This window comes from Corvus brachyrhynchos, unplaced genomic scaffold (assembly GCF_000691975.1).
Source record: "Corvus brachyrhynchos isolate BGI_N302 unplaced genomic scaffold, ASM69197v1 scaffold266, whole genome shotgun sequence".
Classification (NCBI taxonomy): Eukaryota; Metazoa; Chordata; class Aves; order Passeriformes; family Corvidae; genus Corvus; species Corvus brachyrhynchos.
Window position 1 is genome coordinate 1,648,736 of NW_008238633.1, and position 18,277 is coordinate 1,667,012.

The 18,277-nt window shown below is 44.3% G+C and overlaps 1 protein-coding gene across 1 annotated transcript in view; it reads left to right on the forward strand.

The window, feature by feature from the left end:
* Window positions 1-14,635, forward strand: part of EFCC1 (EF-hand and coiled-coil domain containing 1) — a 61,658-nt gene extending 47,023 nt beyond the window's left edge. The window contains exons 9-14 of the mRNA XM_017737287.1: window positions 2,385-2,521; window positions 3,830-3,962; window positions 4,248-4,413; window positions 6,907-7,065; window positions 8,507-8,576; window positions 10,075-14,635. Of these exons, the coding sequence (XP_017592776.1) occupies window positions 2,385-2,521; window positions 3,830-3,962; window positions 4,248-4,413; window positions 6,907-7,065; window positions 8,507-8,576; window positions 10,075-10,208 (799 nt within the window). The 3' untranslated portion in view covers window positions 10,209-14,635. The remainder of the gene's footprint in view (window positions 1-2,384; window positions 2,522-3,829; window positions 3,963-4,247; window positions 4,414-6,906; window positions 7,066-8,506; window positions 8,577-10,074) is intronic.
* Window positions 14,636-18,277: the final 3,642 nt, after the last annotated feature.

Sequence of the window (18,277 nt, forward strand, 5' to 3'; positions counted from 1 at the left end):
TCCTGCTGCCAGCTCTTCCTCAAATCCCCTTAACTCACACCTGCTGGAAAAGATTTTCATGATACTTGAACACTCTCCATGTTTTATAGGTTAAAATCTTAACCAACTCCCCTACAGCAATAAATATTCACTGTCAGCATCTCTGTGTTATGTGAACTAACTCTAGGATCTGAAACGCAAACAATCTAAATTATACTGCAGCTCAGACCAGAAGAACAATCTGCTCACACACCAGCTACAGTGCTCAAGAAATTCTAAAAGATTCCTAATGAGTAGCAGAAAATCAGCACATTGCAGGGAAGTAAAATGCAATATCCCTGTGAAAGGAATATCCCCAGTAGCTGTCCCGACCTCTGCAGCTCTGTGACACTTCCCAGAGCCCCTGCTCTGGATGTCCAGGCTTAGCAGTGCATTTGATTTGTGCACTACTCTGTGATTATTTCTTCCAGCACTGATGGCTGTCCAGGCTCCTTTCTGGGGACTGCTATTTCCCTGGACTTTACAGGAAATCCAGTTGTTGCTAAGCTAAATAATGCCACGAATTGTGCATGGAATAAGTCATTTGTTTTTAATGCAGCCAGCCCTACTCGAGGGGCTGAAGTAAGTGCTGGCTTCTCAGCGAGGTTCAGCTCAGCTTCTTCCCTACAGATGTTTTCCAACAGCGCCTTTCATTGCTGTTAAATTCATCATCTTGTTTACTCCTCGACTTTTGCATGCAATAAGGGAACTACCTCTGGTGTGGCTCCTCAGGAGCTGGGAGCAGCTGTGTTAAACAAAAGGCTCTGCAGTTCTGGTGTCCAGAGTGGCCTCAGCTGCTCTGCCCTGCAGCCAAAGTCCCCTTCCAGCTGCAGCTGGATTTACAGGCAGGAAGCACTGACAAGGTTTGGACAGCAAGGTCACGTTACACAACTTGTGTCAGCAGGACCCGTCTGCTAAGTGCTTTAGCTCTCAATTTTTGCTATTTAATGTGTTAAATAAAGGAAATATTCAATATTCACCAGACCAAAACTAATCTATGGGAGAATTTGGAGGGAACTTAATTTACTATAAAAGTCTTGAATGTGGTTTGTTTTCTTCTTAGTGTGGATTCTTTGTGAGCAACACAACAGCTCCTATGAGTTTCTTACTAGGAGTCTTTTAAAATTCTTTATAGTTCTCATTTCAGTAACACTTTATGAAAATAATTTGCATATTATGTATGTTGTGTGAAAAAACCCAAGATTCTTAAAATAAGTTCAGTATCATGTGACACCTTTCAATTCCATAGACCTTTTTTACTATTTTACATGTAAACAGGAGTCACAGAATTAATTTTCTCTGTCAGCTAGATAGTATAATTCCATTTTAATTCCTCTAAAATAGCAATACTGCCTTTTAGTACATCCCTAGGTAGGAGCAAAACTGAATCAAAACAAATACTCCAATCAAAAGACACCAGCAGCTCCAATGGACTCATCATGCGTGTTGTTTCACATTCCATTCTTCTTACCAAAATCAATCTTTTATTGAATTATTAGAAAAGAAATCTATGTTATGAGGTTTGTTAGATTTTATTTCGTCTGCAGTAAGAGATTCCAATACACTCAGTGGTTTGTACTGTCTTACACGGTTGGGTAGAACATTTTCAACTCAACTACACAAATACATTGTGAGGTTTTCCCCTAGCACGTGCTACTCCCTTTCTCTGAAGGCGCTCCCCCAGTGCTGTCCACTTGGGTAATTACAAATTCCTCAGTCAGCACCACCATTGTCCTTCACAATTAAATTACTGTTTTCAAAATATATTTTGTTGGCACCTTTGAGGAGTCCAATTCCTCAGTTGCATTATTTGATCTGTGTCCCGTCCCTCGAAAGCCATTCCTTTAAAACACATGGATGTGACATCCTCTCACTGACCTCAGACAGAGACAGTTCCAAGTGAGGCTGTCAGCAGTGCTGACACCCATTCTGAGATGCTTCTCACCTGCAAGTCCCTGGATTCCAGGTGTGCCACCATTTCTGGATCATCCTTTTTGACTGCTCAGCTCTGCTTCATCCCAGTACTCACTAGACATGGATCAAGCTCCCTGTCATTTCTGAGCCCCAGGCACTGGGTGCAGCTACCTGTGGCCAGAGTAGACTATCCCATATACAGTTTCTAGAGGTCTTTGAGCTGACCTAAAAGTTACAGGTACTGCTGAGCTCTTCTTACCCAAAGGACAGCTGAAATCCACCTTCCTTTGGTTGCTGGGGAAGCCCCCTCAGGCAGCCCTTGGGGTCGATGGCCCCGTTCTTCAGCAAGTCCCACCAGCTGCATCCCACCCAAGCTGTTTGTGTGCCGTGCTGGGCACATCTCCGTGTGCCAAACTTCCTGCAAGTCAGCTTTGCTTTGGCCTCTTTCCCAGGTCGGAAAGGGAGCGATCCCAGGTTCCGTGCCGGGGCAGCGTGGAGCAGCAGGAGGGAGCAGCCGTGCCGGGGGGCACACGCAGCGCGTCCGTGGCACCGCGGGACCAGCGCTCGCCCACCGGCATCGCCGACCACGGTACCCAACCCCAGCCCCAAACCCTGCCTTGCCTCACTCATCTGTAGGACCAGCAGCAGCCAAACTAACAGAGACATTAAACCACCACACCACAAACCAGGCCTAATGAGTCTTGAAATCCTAGACCTACATAAAACCTTGTGTCCCAGATCTCCACTCCTCACTTCCTGCATAATTTTATGTTTAATAAAAGACCGAACTTATCACTCAGAGCTATGATTTAAAACTGCTTTTTTCCACATGAGTCATCCCACCAAAACTTTTTTCCTGGCTTAAAAAGCATAAAGATTTCATTTCTCTGTAAACAGAAATGCAGAACCTCAGCGGAAATAATTTCCGAGGAAACAATTCGCAGTTAATATTCTGTACAGCCACACTCCTTGGAAACCTCCTGGCTGCTCCAGTGACTCTGGACAGGCCCAAACTGTTTAGCACGTGTAGCATCAACAACTGCCATAACCTTGCACACTTTGGCTTCCCTGCAGTGATTTATTATTTTGGGCACATCCAGTTCAAAGATGACAAAAGCACTTATCTGACAATAACTCTGAGTTATAAGGCACCTTTACTGCAGACTGGAGAGCTGTTTGTAGTGAGAAAAAATTGGATTTTAGGTGTGGGGATTTAGGTGGGTGGCGAGCAGCTGCTTGGGAATGTTAAAAATAGTGACAGGTAAATACAGTGAACACTGTTGCATGTTCTTCATCTGGTTAGACTTAGAAAGTAAACCTGCTTTTACAAATGTTTTTATCAAATCACACACTTGGCCAGCTCAAAGAGAGTTTCCACATGAAATTACACTACCCGTACTTCAAGTACAAACAGCTTTTTAGTATATATAAACTTTCACTTTATATATAATGTTTATATATATAAACATATATATAAACTTTTCATGCAAATAGCTGGTGGGGTTATAGATTTTAAAACAGGGGGAAATGTTCCATCAAGTAAAATAGGATTAGTTAGGCAGAAAAACTCACGCAGAGAGATGAACGAGTAAAAAAATTGTGTACTTGACCAGTAACTGCCCCCCCAACAGCTGATCCTTCACACTTATCCTTGCCTTAGAGCAACTCAAGGAAGGGAGTTGAGGTAAAACAGCTCCAAGTTACCCACAAGAAAGCACCAAAAGATTCAAGACTCTTAAAATAAGGATCTTTGCTGCAGCTGCCTCAGCCCCTTCCCAAGGATGCTGGGGGACCTTGCCTGGTGTTTCTCTGGGGGTTGAAGCTCTCACTTCTTTCTGGCTCAGGGTTTAACTGGGGGTTCTGGGGGTGCTGCTGAGGGGTCCCTGTTTCCCAGCAGAGGATCAGCTCTTCCGCTCCGTGGAGGGCCAGGCTGCCTCTGACGAGGAGGAGGAGAAGTGGGCAGGTGACCGGGCTCCCCAGCTGGACCACGTGAAGAAGATCCTGGCCAAGCTCCCTTGCTGTGGCAGTGGGTAAGTTTAATTCACTAATTACTGCTGTTTGAGCCCCTTACAAAGGTAATTTCATGACCTGAAGGTCCTGTGGCTGCAGTCAGAAGCCTTTTGCCCATCCTTTGTGGCGTGTGGGGAACAGCCTGCTGGATATTCCCACCAAGCCCTAATTAGCATCAGCTAATTTGTGATGATCACTCATTTGTGATCCCTGCTGCCAGGAGTTCTGCAGGAAAACTGGCTTTTACAAACACAGACCTTCACCATGAGGGTTCACTAACTCTTCCCTTTTGATGATATGTGTAGGTGTGATGAAAAGACGTGGAGAAAGCTGCTGTCTTACCTGGAGGCCACCACCCCTGAGGGCTCTGGGATGGCCCCTGCGGAGCCCACGGGGAAAACCTCCCCCCTCACAGAGCAGCTGGAGCTCCAGGGGCACCCAGAGAAAAAACTGGAAACAAATATGGAAGAGGTAACAGGTGCCAAGCAGAGCGTGGAAGAGTTCTTTATGCATCTTTAGGGAGCTGCATCTACATGTATTTATATTTCCTTCTGGCCATTCTGCTCTCTGTTGCTGATGTCTCCCATTGTGCTGTAGCTTGTCAGCTCAAACACCTGGTGCTTTCCTCTAACACCTGCATTTCTACTCTGGTTCCTACCCAAATCTGCCTTTGGAGGATGAGATGTACCCCAGGCCCTTCAAACACTGTCCTTGACTCACTGAGGTTCCTCAGCTATGGATGAAATACTCCCGACATCCTAAGCACCTCTGGGAGCACAGTAACTTTTCAATAAATCCCTCAGGCTGACTTAGACTCCCTGTTTTGGAGTAAATTATCCCATTTACTGTGTCTTTTTCTTGGGCTTACACTGATATATTTATATCATCAATATAATATATCAATATAATATAATAAAGTATATAAATAATATCATAAAATATTACTAAAATCAGTTCTCAGGTTAGCAGCATGTCCAGCTCCCCTTGAGCAGAGGTCATAACCACATTATTTAAAGGCCCAGTGCTGTATCCCAGCAGTCCTGTGGGACCTCACTATTTAAATACTGCAGACTTCAGCCACTGATGGGCACAGATTGAAGTGCCAGCAATCTTTCTATGACATAAAAATAGTGCATTGCCCTGGTCTGCTTTCTCCCAAGCTTGTTCAGTATTTTATACCCCATCTTTAAACAAAGCAGGAAGCTTTCAGTAGTTCTGGAAGGATTCTATGAATCAGTGAAATATTTAAAGTAAGGGTAAAGTATTCAACTTCTTTATGTGTTGCCATCCCTTGTGTTTCAGCAGTATTTCATATACTTTTCTCCCTTGACTAAATTAAATGAAAGAGTTTACTTGTTAGGGAAAAAAACTAAAACCAGAATAAAATCCTGCTTCTGCCTTACACAATGTGCAGTGTTCAATGACCATTTATCCTTGCAATGTTCTGTAGAGAGACACAAAGGTTCCTTCTCTACTGATTAACATCAGTCCACAGAAGAAAACTACCTGCAGGTAGTGCCAGTTTTCTTCTCCTTTTTTCCCATTCTGAGGTGCTCATCTTCTTCTGCAGCATCATACTGCCCTCTTTTTTTAATCTCTGCTGATGGATATTAGTTCTGTGCAGCTTGTCTGGAAGAGTAGCTTTATTAACAGATGAGTACAAAATTCCAGAAGAAAAATGGAATCTGCTGCTCTTGATTTAGAGGCAAGCAGGGAGGTGAAGAAGACAAAGTTCCAGCTCACTGTGACATGAATTAAATATCTGTAGGATGAATAATTTTGAACCTGTTAGGAAGTCTATTCTTAAGCCCTTTTATATTACCCAGCAGTCATAGGGGAGGAGTTTGCTGCTACACAGCAGACAAGTAATAAGAAATTCCTGTCAAAAAGGTGACTCTTGTAATCAACAGAAAGCAAATAGGAAGACTGAGGAATGCTCTGTCTCAAGCACCTTGCAAATAAATATATTGGCTTAATAAAGGAACCACCACCACTTTCTCTGAACCTGACAGAAGCACCTTATACTTTGCTCTAGATGCTTCTGTTTGTACCTGCTCGGTGTGGAAAATCAGACAATAACAACAAGGCTAACAAGCAACAGGCTCAGCGGGCAAGTGAAGGGCAGCACTCTCAAACACTGATAATTGCTTCAGCATGAGGCTTGTAAAACCAGGGGATGACAGAGTTCTGAGATTTGTCATGGCTAGAAAGTTCTACTTTCCAACAATCAAACACTTGAAAATAGCTTCTCCTGAAGACAGGGTGGTGACCTGGGGATAATAGAGGAGGAGAGCATGAGTGAAGTCTAAAAACAAAGCGTTATGCTGCGAGTGTAGCGTTGCAAAGAAATGCCAATTATTTTCTATACGAGCTTGCATGCAAGCTGCCAGCTTAATTAGAAAGGCAATTAGTTTATGAACTGCCATACAGGGTCAAGTGAGAAGTTCATCCCAATATCTGGAGAAAAGCAAGGAGAAACAGTGGAGAGGGCATCCCCTGCAAGTTCCTCACCTGCTGTCCAGTGCAGCAGGGACAGACACATCCTCTTGTCTCACTGAATGCACAGGTGATTGCTGTGGAGGAGCTGCAAGACAAAGATATGACTGTGGTGAGGGCACACAAATTAGTTATGCTTTATAGAGGACAACAGGAGTGCAAAAGGGGAGAAAGCTGAAATAGCAATGGTAGTATTTAAATAAAAAAAATATAATAAATTTAATATTTCAAATTCCTGAATGACCTGCCTGCATCCAGCGAGGAACAAACTCCCATTGTGCACGAGAGCAAAGCACAGATTTCCTAACAACTCCTGATATTTCACTTTATACAGCACATTAAAGAAATGTACTTCCCTTCAGGAGAATCTTCAGGAGTGACCCCCATTTACCACAAAAGGGGGAAAACTCAGCTTTTGGGCAAGAAAAGGAAAGGTCCAGTGCCTTTAATTTGCTGTGTTTTGTGCAGATGAAAGGCCCCTTGCTTGGGGAACTGCAGCAGAAGGTGGAGGAGACGGAACTGCTGAAGATGGAGCTGCAGATGTTGGAGACGGAGAGGGTTCGGCTGTCCCTGGTGGAGGAGAAGCTCATGGATGTTCTGCAGCTTCTTCAACAGCTCCGAGACTTGGTATGGTGAGAAAGCAGTCCTGGGACTGAAAAGTGGGTTTTGTAGTGTCCTTTCCAAACTAAAAATTATATTAATCCCTTCTTAAGTACAAAATCCTTTACACCAGGACAGACTTTTACATGTGTTTGCCCTGGGAACTGCCTGGTGGTTGCAGAAAGCTTTTAGACTCCTTTGACTGGCTTTCTAAAAGCCTAGAGATCTCCTTGGAGCTGAATCTTCAAGCTCATTACCCTCTAACCCAAAATTTAGGGAAAATGAAGAAAACAAAGAAGTGAGTAATCAGGAAGACCCCAGAATATGTATTTTTCCTTCTAGAACAGGACCTTTGATTAACTGCATCCTAATGTAACTCTGAGTCAGCATCAAAGGGATTAAACTCCGAGGAGACTTTAGCAAGAATCCCCTAAATCCCTGGTGGGATATACCTGAGACAAAAGGAACCTTATCCATCAGAACTGATGGGTTTAGGTGTCACTTCTCCAGCATAATCACCTTCATGTCTGAAATATCCCAGGCACCTCATTTGCAACAGAACCTCCCACCAAGCAGTGTCTGTCCAAAGGCACATACACATCCTGTCAGGACCAATAAAACCTCACACTGTGCTGCTGAGGCCATGTGAAATCCTCAAACTGCTTCCCACTCTGCCCAGTCCCCACTGGGGCAGCCAAGCAGGTGGAAGAGTTCCAGAGTCAGGGAGCAAGGCCAGCTCTGCCTGGAGGGAACAGCATCTTCCTCCCAGAACTGCTTCCTTCCATTTCCACTTCTTGAAGTTTTAGCAAGAACAACCTGTCCCTGCAGATACAGGCTCTCTAAGTGCTAATTAAACTGATTGCAAGACCATCTCCCAGAAAGCACACCAGTGTCTTGACAGCAAATTAGGAGAGTTTGCTTTTCCAGGCTCATTATGTAATGTCCCACCAGATTCCTTATGTAAAACCACCACTGAGAGAGCCCATCCAAAGCCTGAGTAGTTTTTACAGGGCTCTCACTTTGGCTAATGTTTATTACATCTCCAGATCCAGCAGTGGCTCTGCCACAGGACATTTGCACTGTCTTTCAGCTGGGTCTGAGAAGACCCTTTCTAAAATAACACCCCGAGGTCCAGTTCACCTTCCCCACAGACCTGGCAGAGGACTCAAAAAGCTTTTGCTCTGCTTACCCTCCTTGCCACCTACAGCTGTTTGGGCACACACTCTGCAAAACTCTGTATTTTCCACAGCCAAATTAAGGAATTACAACCCTCTATAAACTGCTGTTTGAGCAAGGTCTAAGATAAAATGCTTGAGAATAAAGCAAATATCGAGTCTTGGGTTAATCAGGATTCAGTGCCATTTTGGTTCAGCTTTCAAATGTAAATACCCTGCACACAGGTTCTGTTGCATGTCTGTGAACTGGTGAAGGACATGTTTGTGCCATCATGTTGTTTTGTTTTTTAAAGAACATATCAAAGCGAGCCCTGGGGAAAATCCTGCTGAGCACTTTGGAATCCTGCCGTGACCCCCAACCTGGTAAGAAAATATATCATGTGTAAAGACCAATAAGCAGGAAAAGTGTCCTTTTGGGGAAGACACTGGATAATACACAGATGGGTAGGAAAAGGATATTTCAAATCCTGGGGTACAGGTTAGGGAGAAGGAAGTAGTTTGCAAGATTACCTATAGAAAGTGATGCTTTCTAGTCTGTGACACACCAAAACCACATCTAGGGTGCTTTTTTAGCCAAATTTTAATTAAAATGTGGCCTTTGGGGGGTAATTCAGTGTCCCACAAATGTTTGTAGAGTTTCATGGATACGAGGAAGTGGAGAAATGGCTGAGTGTGTAATGCAGCTATTTCTCAGCTTTGCTACCCCAGTGTGTTGTGTTCCTCTGCTGCAACACAAGATTTACACACCAGAACAGTTCTATACAGAAAGCACATCAAACCTGCACTCCTCTAATGACAGCATTTCATGTTCCTTGTGTGAAAACTAAACCTGCAGACTCCTGTCCCTTACAATGGTTTGGAGCTGCCTTTGCAGAAGCCGTGCAGGGATCACAGCCCCAGGGCTTTGGTTTGATTACTTTGTTCTATTAGCAGAACATTTGTACTTACCTCCAAGAAATGAACACCCTGTCCCAGGAACATAGCTTGGAGGTGCTTTTAACAGGCAGGCAGTAGTCAAAGACAAGATTAGAAAAGACCAGATGTGGCCTGGGGGCTCGGTTTTGGAGATTATTTACAGGGATTTAGGGAGAGTAGCATGGAACCCTTCTGGGGTTTGCAGTTTCAAAGCCTGTTTTTCCTTGTGCCCAGCAATCCAGGGCACAGGCAGCCCAGAGCCAAGCTCTGCTCTTCAGCTGCAGAGGGAGCAGAGAAAAGAGGGCAAGGACAGACCTTTGTAGGCTCCAGGACACCAGTACAGAGAGAAACTACAGCTGAGCTGTAGGTTTGATGTTCTCCTGGGAGAACAGAAGAGGAGACTGTTTGTATCCTCAGCACAGTGCCCAAAAGGTACAGCCAATTATCCTGCACAGGAACAGGGGCTCCAAGGGATGCTGCTCAAAGAAAATTCCTCCCTTTGGAGCAGCTCAGCTCCCTAAAACTCCAGCAGGTGTGGCTCTGTCCATTCTGCATCACCACTGCCACGAACAGCTCCCCTTCTCTGCTTCCCACTGTCTGGCTGTGCACTGCGTGAGAGTTGAGCAGCTTTCCTAAGTCTCTGTAATCAAACAAGCCAAAATGGATGGTTGGGTGGGCAGTTGTGATATGAAAGTCTTTGTTCACACAAGTATGTGAGACCTCAGTGGGCAGGGAATGAAGCCAGAGAACTGACAGAGAAGACAGCTGAACCCAGTTCTGCTCACGTTTTTTATGGACAGGAATTCACTGTTTGCTCACAAAATTTAGACATTTTATGATAACCACTTGAAATGGCACCTGTGAAGAAAAGAGCTTGTTCATGATTGTGAAACTGCAACTTCCTTACTTTGTTCAAGTGCTAACGTTTGCCATTTTCCTTCCCAAGGCAAAGCCCAGCTGTTCGAAGTGCTGGACACCCTTCGGCAGGAGCTGGCAGCCTGTGAACTGTTGCACAGGCAGCCCATGGAGCAGGCTCAGAGCCCACGGTCCCTGTCCAACCCTCTGGTGATCTCCTGCTGAGCCCAACCAGCCCCTGGGCAGCTGGAAGGAGGAATGAAGGGCATTTGTCCAGCTCAGCCACGCCTGGACTGGCCAGGAGCAAGGATTGACCCAAAGGAAGAGCACCAGCCCCTTGGCTGAGCACAGCCCTGCCTTACCTGGACTGCAAATCCCAGCTCTGGGGGTGCCCCTGGGACTGGACTGGTACCAAACTGTGCCCACCACCCTCCCCTGAGCCACACAGATTTACAGCCCTGGCTGTGCAGGGGCTGGGCACAGGCTGCAGCCTTTGTGGCAGGGCCCCCCCCGTTATCCCTGGATTTGTTATCCAACAAGTGACAAACTGAATGATAAACACACCCAGGAGTGTGTGCCAGCAGTGCAGGTTTTGAGTGCTCTGTATTTCTCACTCAATTATTCACCTTATTTAACTCTGAAGCTAGATTTTTTATTGCTCTGCTGAGTTTTATATTTGCAATTATAGAGATGTCTTAGGAATATGCAGCAGCCTTTCCTGACAACAGTCAGATTTCACATAAAAAGTTAAATTTAAATGCTTGAAGAAGGTCCAAAGCAATCTTGTTCCCAGGCTCTCAGGGAAGGAAGGGCTGAAAAATTCACTTTGCTGCCGTTTTGTGTTAGCAAACAACTCGTGCAGTGCACAAGTGAGTTCTCAAGTTTAATTTCCCTCAATGCAACTGCAGAGACACAAAGTTGGGCCCCACATGCAGGCCAGTTAATGTAAAAAGCTGGGCCTAATCATGGTGCCATGGAACGTTTTAGTCAACAATAAAATAATTCCCAGGGCAAAAGTAAAAAAAGAGGTTCCTTCCCTTCCAAGGTGCTTTTGCTGTGTCATTCACCTGTCAAACACAGAAGCTAAAGAGGCAGAGCTCCTAAAAGAGCCAGCTGGATTTATGTGACTGAGAAGGTGCACTGTGGATCTTTTAAGGATGTGAAATGATTTGCCTGAGATAATGCCAGCAATGAAATAAGACCATTCAACTGTGCACGTATGAATTTTTCCCAGGGAAATGGTTTTCTTACAGGAATAAGGTCCACAATGCAAGATGGGGAATAAGATTTCCATTCCTTTCCATTCAGAACATGCTGTGTAGCTCACACACCCCCCATTAAAAATTGTGGCACAATTGAGCCACATTGGTAACAAAAATTTGTATTATTTTCATTTTAAAGGCGAGAAAAAAAGGTGTTATGCAAGCAATGAAACAAACTCTGTTCAGTGGTGTTTTACCTCGTTGGTTTTTTTGTGTTTTGGGGTTTTTTGTGGTTTAGCAGAAGAAGATTTTAAGAATAGCTATATATTGTTAATGTACGTTTTTCTTACAGATACCTTAGACAGGACATATATACATAGAGCAATATTCACCCTCTGAGAAAGAAAACTGTCTATAAATGCTAAATATATTACTAACAAAATACCAGAGCATAATATACTATTACTTAGTATATACTGAGGCATATGCTAACATTATATCCATCAGAAACCAGCCTCTAAATGTGCCACAGGTAAAAGCTGAAATGAGCTGAAGTTGGATCCCTGCTTGGGTTCATTTGCTAAAAACCCCATGAAGCATCAGCTCTTGTTTTGTGCAGCTCTCTCAGACTTTCCCAGGAATATTGCAGGGGTCTAAGGAGGGAAAATGCCAGGGAATTATGAAATAAGCCTGATCTGTGTGCACAGCTGGCAGGTGAGACACTCAGGAGCAGGGTTATAATGCAGGGACACACCTGGTTGTGGATCCTCATTTACTGCAGGATTCTTGGAACATTTGGATTTGTAACCATTTGGACCCTTCTTCCTGTTCCCATGTCCCCCAAACCCAGCAGTCTGTTTCTCACAGACTTTGCATTTCCTCAGATCCCCACAAACTCACTTGCTGGGTTCATTAGTTTTCTGTTAAACCCACAAGCTGGCCCTAAAAGGAAGCTTGGATATTTTCTCCCCTGACTGCACCACGTTTCCACAAAACAACCTTTCTGATTTGACTTCATCCTCAATGTCCCTTCCCCTTGGCATATTTCCCCTTGGCATATAATTCCCCTTCCCATTTGGCATATTTCTCCCTGGGGTAACCTCTGAGGGGCTCACACTTCCAGCACAAGTTACATTTTTTGAGGAGAGGTTTCCTCCTCCCGTTCTTTTTTACTTTATAGGAGGTATTAACCATTAGTAAATTAAAGTCCACCTGATCTGTAAAGTTATTTAACAATTGTCCCATTTGTTTCCACTGAAGCTCTCTCTGGAGTATTTGGCAGTGAGGCCTCATCACAGATGTTACACTGAGTCACAGAATTTTTGCAGCAAATCAAAGTGTGGCCTTCTCCAGCCAGGGCTGCTCCAAGGGGTTCAGTGCATCTGTGCACCCTTTGGAAGAAAAAAACCCTTGGCACCAGCATTTGCTGGAATTAAAACTCCTCCCTTTCATCCTACTGTCCTTTAATCTATTACATGGTGCACTGCAGCGATGAAAGGAGCTGGGATTAGGAAGAAAGGAACCTTTTAAACAGTGCTGCATAAAATGGAATTGCTTGGTGTGAGAGTGACACTGAACCTTCCCAGTGTGTGTGTGACACGTTGCAGTACCAGCCACAGGGTCTCTCTCACATTTATCATTTCCTGGAGTTTCAGACACTGAATCCTTTAGTATTTATGCTGTCTCATTTTCTTAATAATTTTATGTATAGTTCCCCAAAATACGAAGGCTATAGAATGTGTTTCTTAGGGTGAAATTAAATTACAATCACCCTTGTGTCCTTAACTACACTTTAGTTTCAAAAGACTGGGATTTTCAGAGGTCTTGGGTTTCTATTCTACTTTTCTGTCTCTTCTTTTTGCCTCAGCATGCCAAAATAGCTCAACTTCATTTTTCCCCCTCAACTTTTTTCAAATTACCTTGAGGCTGAAAGCATCAGACCCCACATCTGGTCTGAGGTACCCATAGAAGAGCTCAGCTTAGCTCTTCTTGTTTTATGCAGCTCACTCACTTCTTCACTTAGAAGGGGTGTCTGCATTACAGCAAACTTCCCTGAAGTGAGACTCACTTCTTAAATGACATTATTTCCTAAAATGCTCATATTCTTCTGAACTGTAACCATTTCAGATTCTCTGTCTGGAGAATTGCCTGCTCCTAGACTTGATCCCCCACCCGTTTCCAGACTGTAGAACAAAGGAAGAGAAGGAAAAAGCTCAGAGGAATTCTAGAATTCCTAACTGGAGTTTTAGACCCAGTCACCAGCTGGACAGCAAATTCAATTCATGGCCATTTTTCCTCCTGCCAATACAACTGCATTTTTTGTCTAATGAAACTCCCAAAAGGATAACAGAGTGTCAGAATCAGTAGGAAAAGGTCTCCTTGAATTCCTACCTCTGCCAAACCCTGCAGCACAGAATACAGACAGCTGTTTGTTTTTAACTTCGGTGATAGCCTAGGAATAAACCAGAATTAACTCTGCATGAAGAGAAGGCTTTGGGGAGACCTTAGAGCCCCTTCCAGTGCCTAAAGGGGGCTCACACAGAGGCTGGAGAGGGCTTTTCATGAAGGTGTGGGGGGATAGGGCAAGGGGGGATGGCTTTAAGCTGAGAGTAGGGTTAGATGGGATAATGGGAAGAAATCCTTTACTGTAAGGGTGGAGAGGCACTGGAATAGATTGTCCAGAGAGGTTGTGGATTCCCCTGGGAATGTCCCAGGCTGCGTTGGAGGGGGCTTGGAGCAACCTGGGATAGTGGAAGGTGTTCCTGCCATGGCAGGGGGTGGGACTGGATGGGCTTTAAGGTCCTTCCAACCCCAACCATCCTGCAATTCCATGAATATTCCTAGTCCTGCAATGCTCCTACTCGGGGTGTAACTGCAGCTCATCCTCACTGCAGGGATGAGCAGCACCAGCTCTGCACTCCAGGCAGCTTTACCTGGGTCACAGTGGGCAGGACTCAAACCCCACAGGGTTCCCTGGCGTGCACAAACCAAATTACATTATAAATTACTGGTTTATGGTTCTGCCTCAAAGAGCTGTGAGATAACTTATCTCTGTCAAGGAGTAAACAAGGATTGTAGGATGACATTGAAAAATTATCAGTATTCAAGTGGTTTCACCCACGGGCACCCTGCAAAGCAGAAAGGTCGTAAGAGCTGAGGGTTTGAGTATTATAGTTCGAGATAATTTCTGTACTTCAAGGTTTTATTGTTTGATAGCCTTGGTTTTGCTGATTGCTTCTCATTGATCTTTTTTTTCACAATTACAAGTGGAAAAATGGTCTCTAACAAAGGCAAAGTCCAGCCTTTTGTGAGGAATTTTCTACCTCTTAAGGTTGCCAAAAACAGATAAAGAAAAAAAAGAGAGACAATATGTGGAGGCTGATACAATTTGACTTAAAATACCATTTAGATAAAAAATGTTATTTTTAAATAAAGAACATGCCATACCCATGGGAGGATTTTTTTTGTTTTTAAACTGATTGTGGAGGTCAAATCCATTGCATGGGCAGTGCTAGCCCAGCACTCAGCAGGACAAGTTGCTTTCCTGTCAGCCTCTGCAGCTCCACCAGCAGAGATCAGCTCTGGGGACAGCAGAAGTCAGAACAGCATCTAATTGCTTATGAGCCAACATCTGCCATGCCCAGGGCTGAGACACACCACTGACTCATCTACCAAAGGATTGATAGTCACCCAAAAATGTCACCAGCTTTTCGGAGTCATTTGAAAGTCGCTCAGGAATGGGCTCAGCTTTTCAGCATCATTTTCTGCTGGGGCTTGCTCCGAGCCCTGCCATGGCCAGCGTGGAGCTGCCATGGAAACCATTTCTGGGTCACCTTCACACAGCAGAGCAGGGAAAGCAGCCCCTCACCAGCCCCACCACTGGAGCACACTCCTTGTGACGAGGATGGCAGCAGCAGCTTCCCATTTCTGACATGAATGTGCCACAAACAAACAGACACCATCTCCCCATGGGCATGGGGAGGAGCAGCCCATGCAGGCTCGAATTCTGCTGTTCCCCTTGGAGTCACTGAGGAGGGAAGCAAAATGATTGCCTGCTCCTCTGCATCCATTTGTAATGGAAATGTAAGAGCTTGGGTCACACTGGCTGTGTGGGGAACATCAGCAGCTCTGAGAGAAGATACCAAGAGGGACCATGCAGCTGGAGCTGCCTTCCCACATCTGACTGGAGCTACATATAAATAAAACTGAGAGAAGCAAGATTCAAGTCACTAAATCAGATTTAAGGAGTTATTGAACTGAACAGCAATATATTGAGGGGAGAGAGGAAAGAGACAGGAGGAATTTCAAATCCTGAAACACAGAAATATTTCAGGACATAAGTGGTAAATAACTACAAGGATGATTCTTCTCTGTTCAGAAAACACCAAGGAATAACTGATGCAGGAAGAAGAAACTTAATTTTCACAGCAGCTGTTAGTGAACACTAACCTTAACTATGAAATCAGGATGTCCAGATCTGCAAAGGAAGTGTCCTTTCTGGAAAGGGAACCTAGGAAGAAAGATAAATTTTTCATATTAAATTGATAAACCTGGAAATTTTCATACTGTGGTGATAATTTTAACCACAATGAGTTGCTCTCAAGAGCTAAAATCTGAATTTATACTGCAGCTCTTCTAGTTTATGTGCAGGGCACAGTCCTCCATCCCAACAGCCACAAGTGTCATTTTTTATAGCTATCATTTGTTTCCTTTTTTTGCAACTCTACAGTTTGTTGTGTGCCTTCTCCCCAATCAAGAATAAATCCTGCATCCAGCAACCACCATTTCACAAAAGGAAATTGTTTCAAGTCACAGTAGACTGACCTCAGCCTACACCATTATTTCATTCCCTGCACAAGTCATTCCCAAACTCCCGAGAGCCAGGCATGGCCAAGATCACAAACAATCGAAAAGTACAGGAAGAGAGGAAAAAAAATAGGCTGAGACTCAAAAATAAATCATATTTGACACTTTGGAGTCTGCAGAAAAGGAGATTCTACTGACAAGAACTGTAAGAGAAAAAACTCCCTGGAATAAGTAGGAGAAATCTGCATCCCTGCATTGCCAGGAAGTCATTCTTTGACAAAACAAATCTTTGAGTTCACTTAAACTGTTCCACTGAATCCCATTGTGTGATGGAAAAAACCCCAATGTCATGAGAATTGAACCTGGTTTATAATGCACAGGCCTTTAAAACCTTGGTTGTCTTTATTCTTTTGCTCATGCAAGAAAACAGCAACTCCAAGCTTGCTAATCTGTTCCTATTTTTTAAGGAAAAAGGGAGCTTAGAACTAAAAAGCAGGAAGGCTTTTCAGATCTTACAGGACATTTGACATGGCCTTATAATCAGAAACAGACTTAATTACAAAAATCAGCACACGGGTCCATAAACTACTGCTACTAAAAATGGGAAGGACTAATTCCAGGAATTTGTATGAAATCTCTGGAAATTCCTCGTTACAGATTCACTTTGCTCCTGCACAGATGAATAAACACCACACATAGTTTGAAAGCTGCATCTGCTGTTGAATGATAACGTTATGGAGACCTGGTCATAACTTCTGCTGAAAATAAACAGTTGGAGATGTCTGAAGGACAGTGAGATTGTAGTTGAGGCTAAGACTGGCTCATAAATTGTCACACAAGCAAATAGCAAATATAAGTCACATTTTTCTTTCTTTCTTCTCTATCACTCCTGGTCCAGCCACTGCCACATAAAAATTTCCATACAAATTGCAGCAGGTATGGACACAGAAATGCTGATAAGTCACCTCACGGCCCTACTGCAACCACGTTACAGTGCAAGAGTGCTAAACAGACCCCAAAAAACTCTTGGAAGTACTTCACACAATTATTATGAGAAGAGAAACTACCTTGGTGCAGAGGGATCAATCCCTGCCCACCTCAAAGCAGTGAGGTTGTGAGTGCACAAGTGTGTGCAGGGGCTTTGGGGGCATCCCAAACCAGGGCCACCCTAAAAGTTCCCTCAGCTTGTGTGAAAAAAGATATGATTTGTTTGCAATAATAAAAAAATATCTGTCTTGAATAATAAGGAGGGAAAATTTTATTTCTGTTCAGAAAGTTAAAAAAAAAAAATCAAGAGGAAAAAAATCAAAGTTACCAGACAACAGAGGAGAAAATGATGTCACCACTTCAACAGAGTTGACACTACAAAGAATCCAGTCTGGCAAGTGAGTGTGCCCTTCCCAAAGGGTGAAATTAATGCTGCCCACGGCAACGATTGCTAAGCACATCATTATGGAAATTGGGAGCTCACAGCAGGAGCTGGGAGTCTCAGAAAGGTGGAAAATCAATGCAGTGCACGCTGGGGCGAAGAATGGCTCCAAGCAGAGTGACCTTAGAAGGCGTGGGGAGGTGGGGACAGGCAGAAGGGGAGCACAGGGGAGGCTCCAGGGGACACGGTGAGTGCAGGACAGCAGAGCCAGGCTGTCCCCTTGCTCTGGGGCTCCCCAGAACTTCAGCCTGGCTGTGGTTCTGAGGAATAAAAGTAAGAATTATTGACCTGTGCTTAAGGGGCAGCTATTTAACAGTAGTGCTACGTGTTGATTTGAGAGGAGAAGTAGAGGCCATGGAAACCACCCAGCAGGACAGAAAAGAATTCCATGATGGATCTGTCAGGAGCCTGGGCTGTGGCTCTGCCCTGCAGAGAGTGACAAGGACCCAGCAGGTGAAGTCCTGGAGGGGCAGGGGAGGAGGAGGTGATCTATCAGTCCTTTCACACAGCTGGAGGAAGGACAAACTTGGCAAGCAGAACAGGAATTTTCTAGTGAAATACTTTGGCCAGAGAAAGTGCATTTCATCCAGATGAACTTTATTTTGTTGGTATAAATTGCTCCAAGAGCTCTGCAGGATAACCAGCACTCCAGGGGCATGGTTCTCACCCAGGAGGGGCAAGATGGAATATGACTGAGGAGGGACTTAACTCTGGCCTCCCACATCATCATGAATTCCCTGCCCACTGCACTGCTGACCTGCTGGGTTCTCTTTAATCTTCCCTGCTGGAGCTGCTCCACTTTGCATAAATAACTGCATTTTATGCAGAGCAAGGAATTAAACCCAGTGCTGCCATAT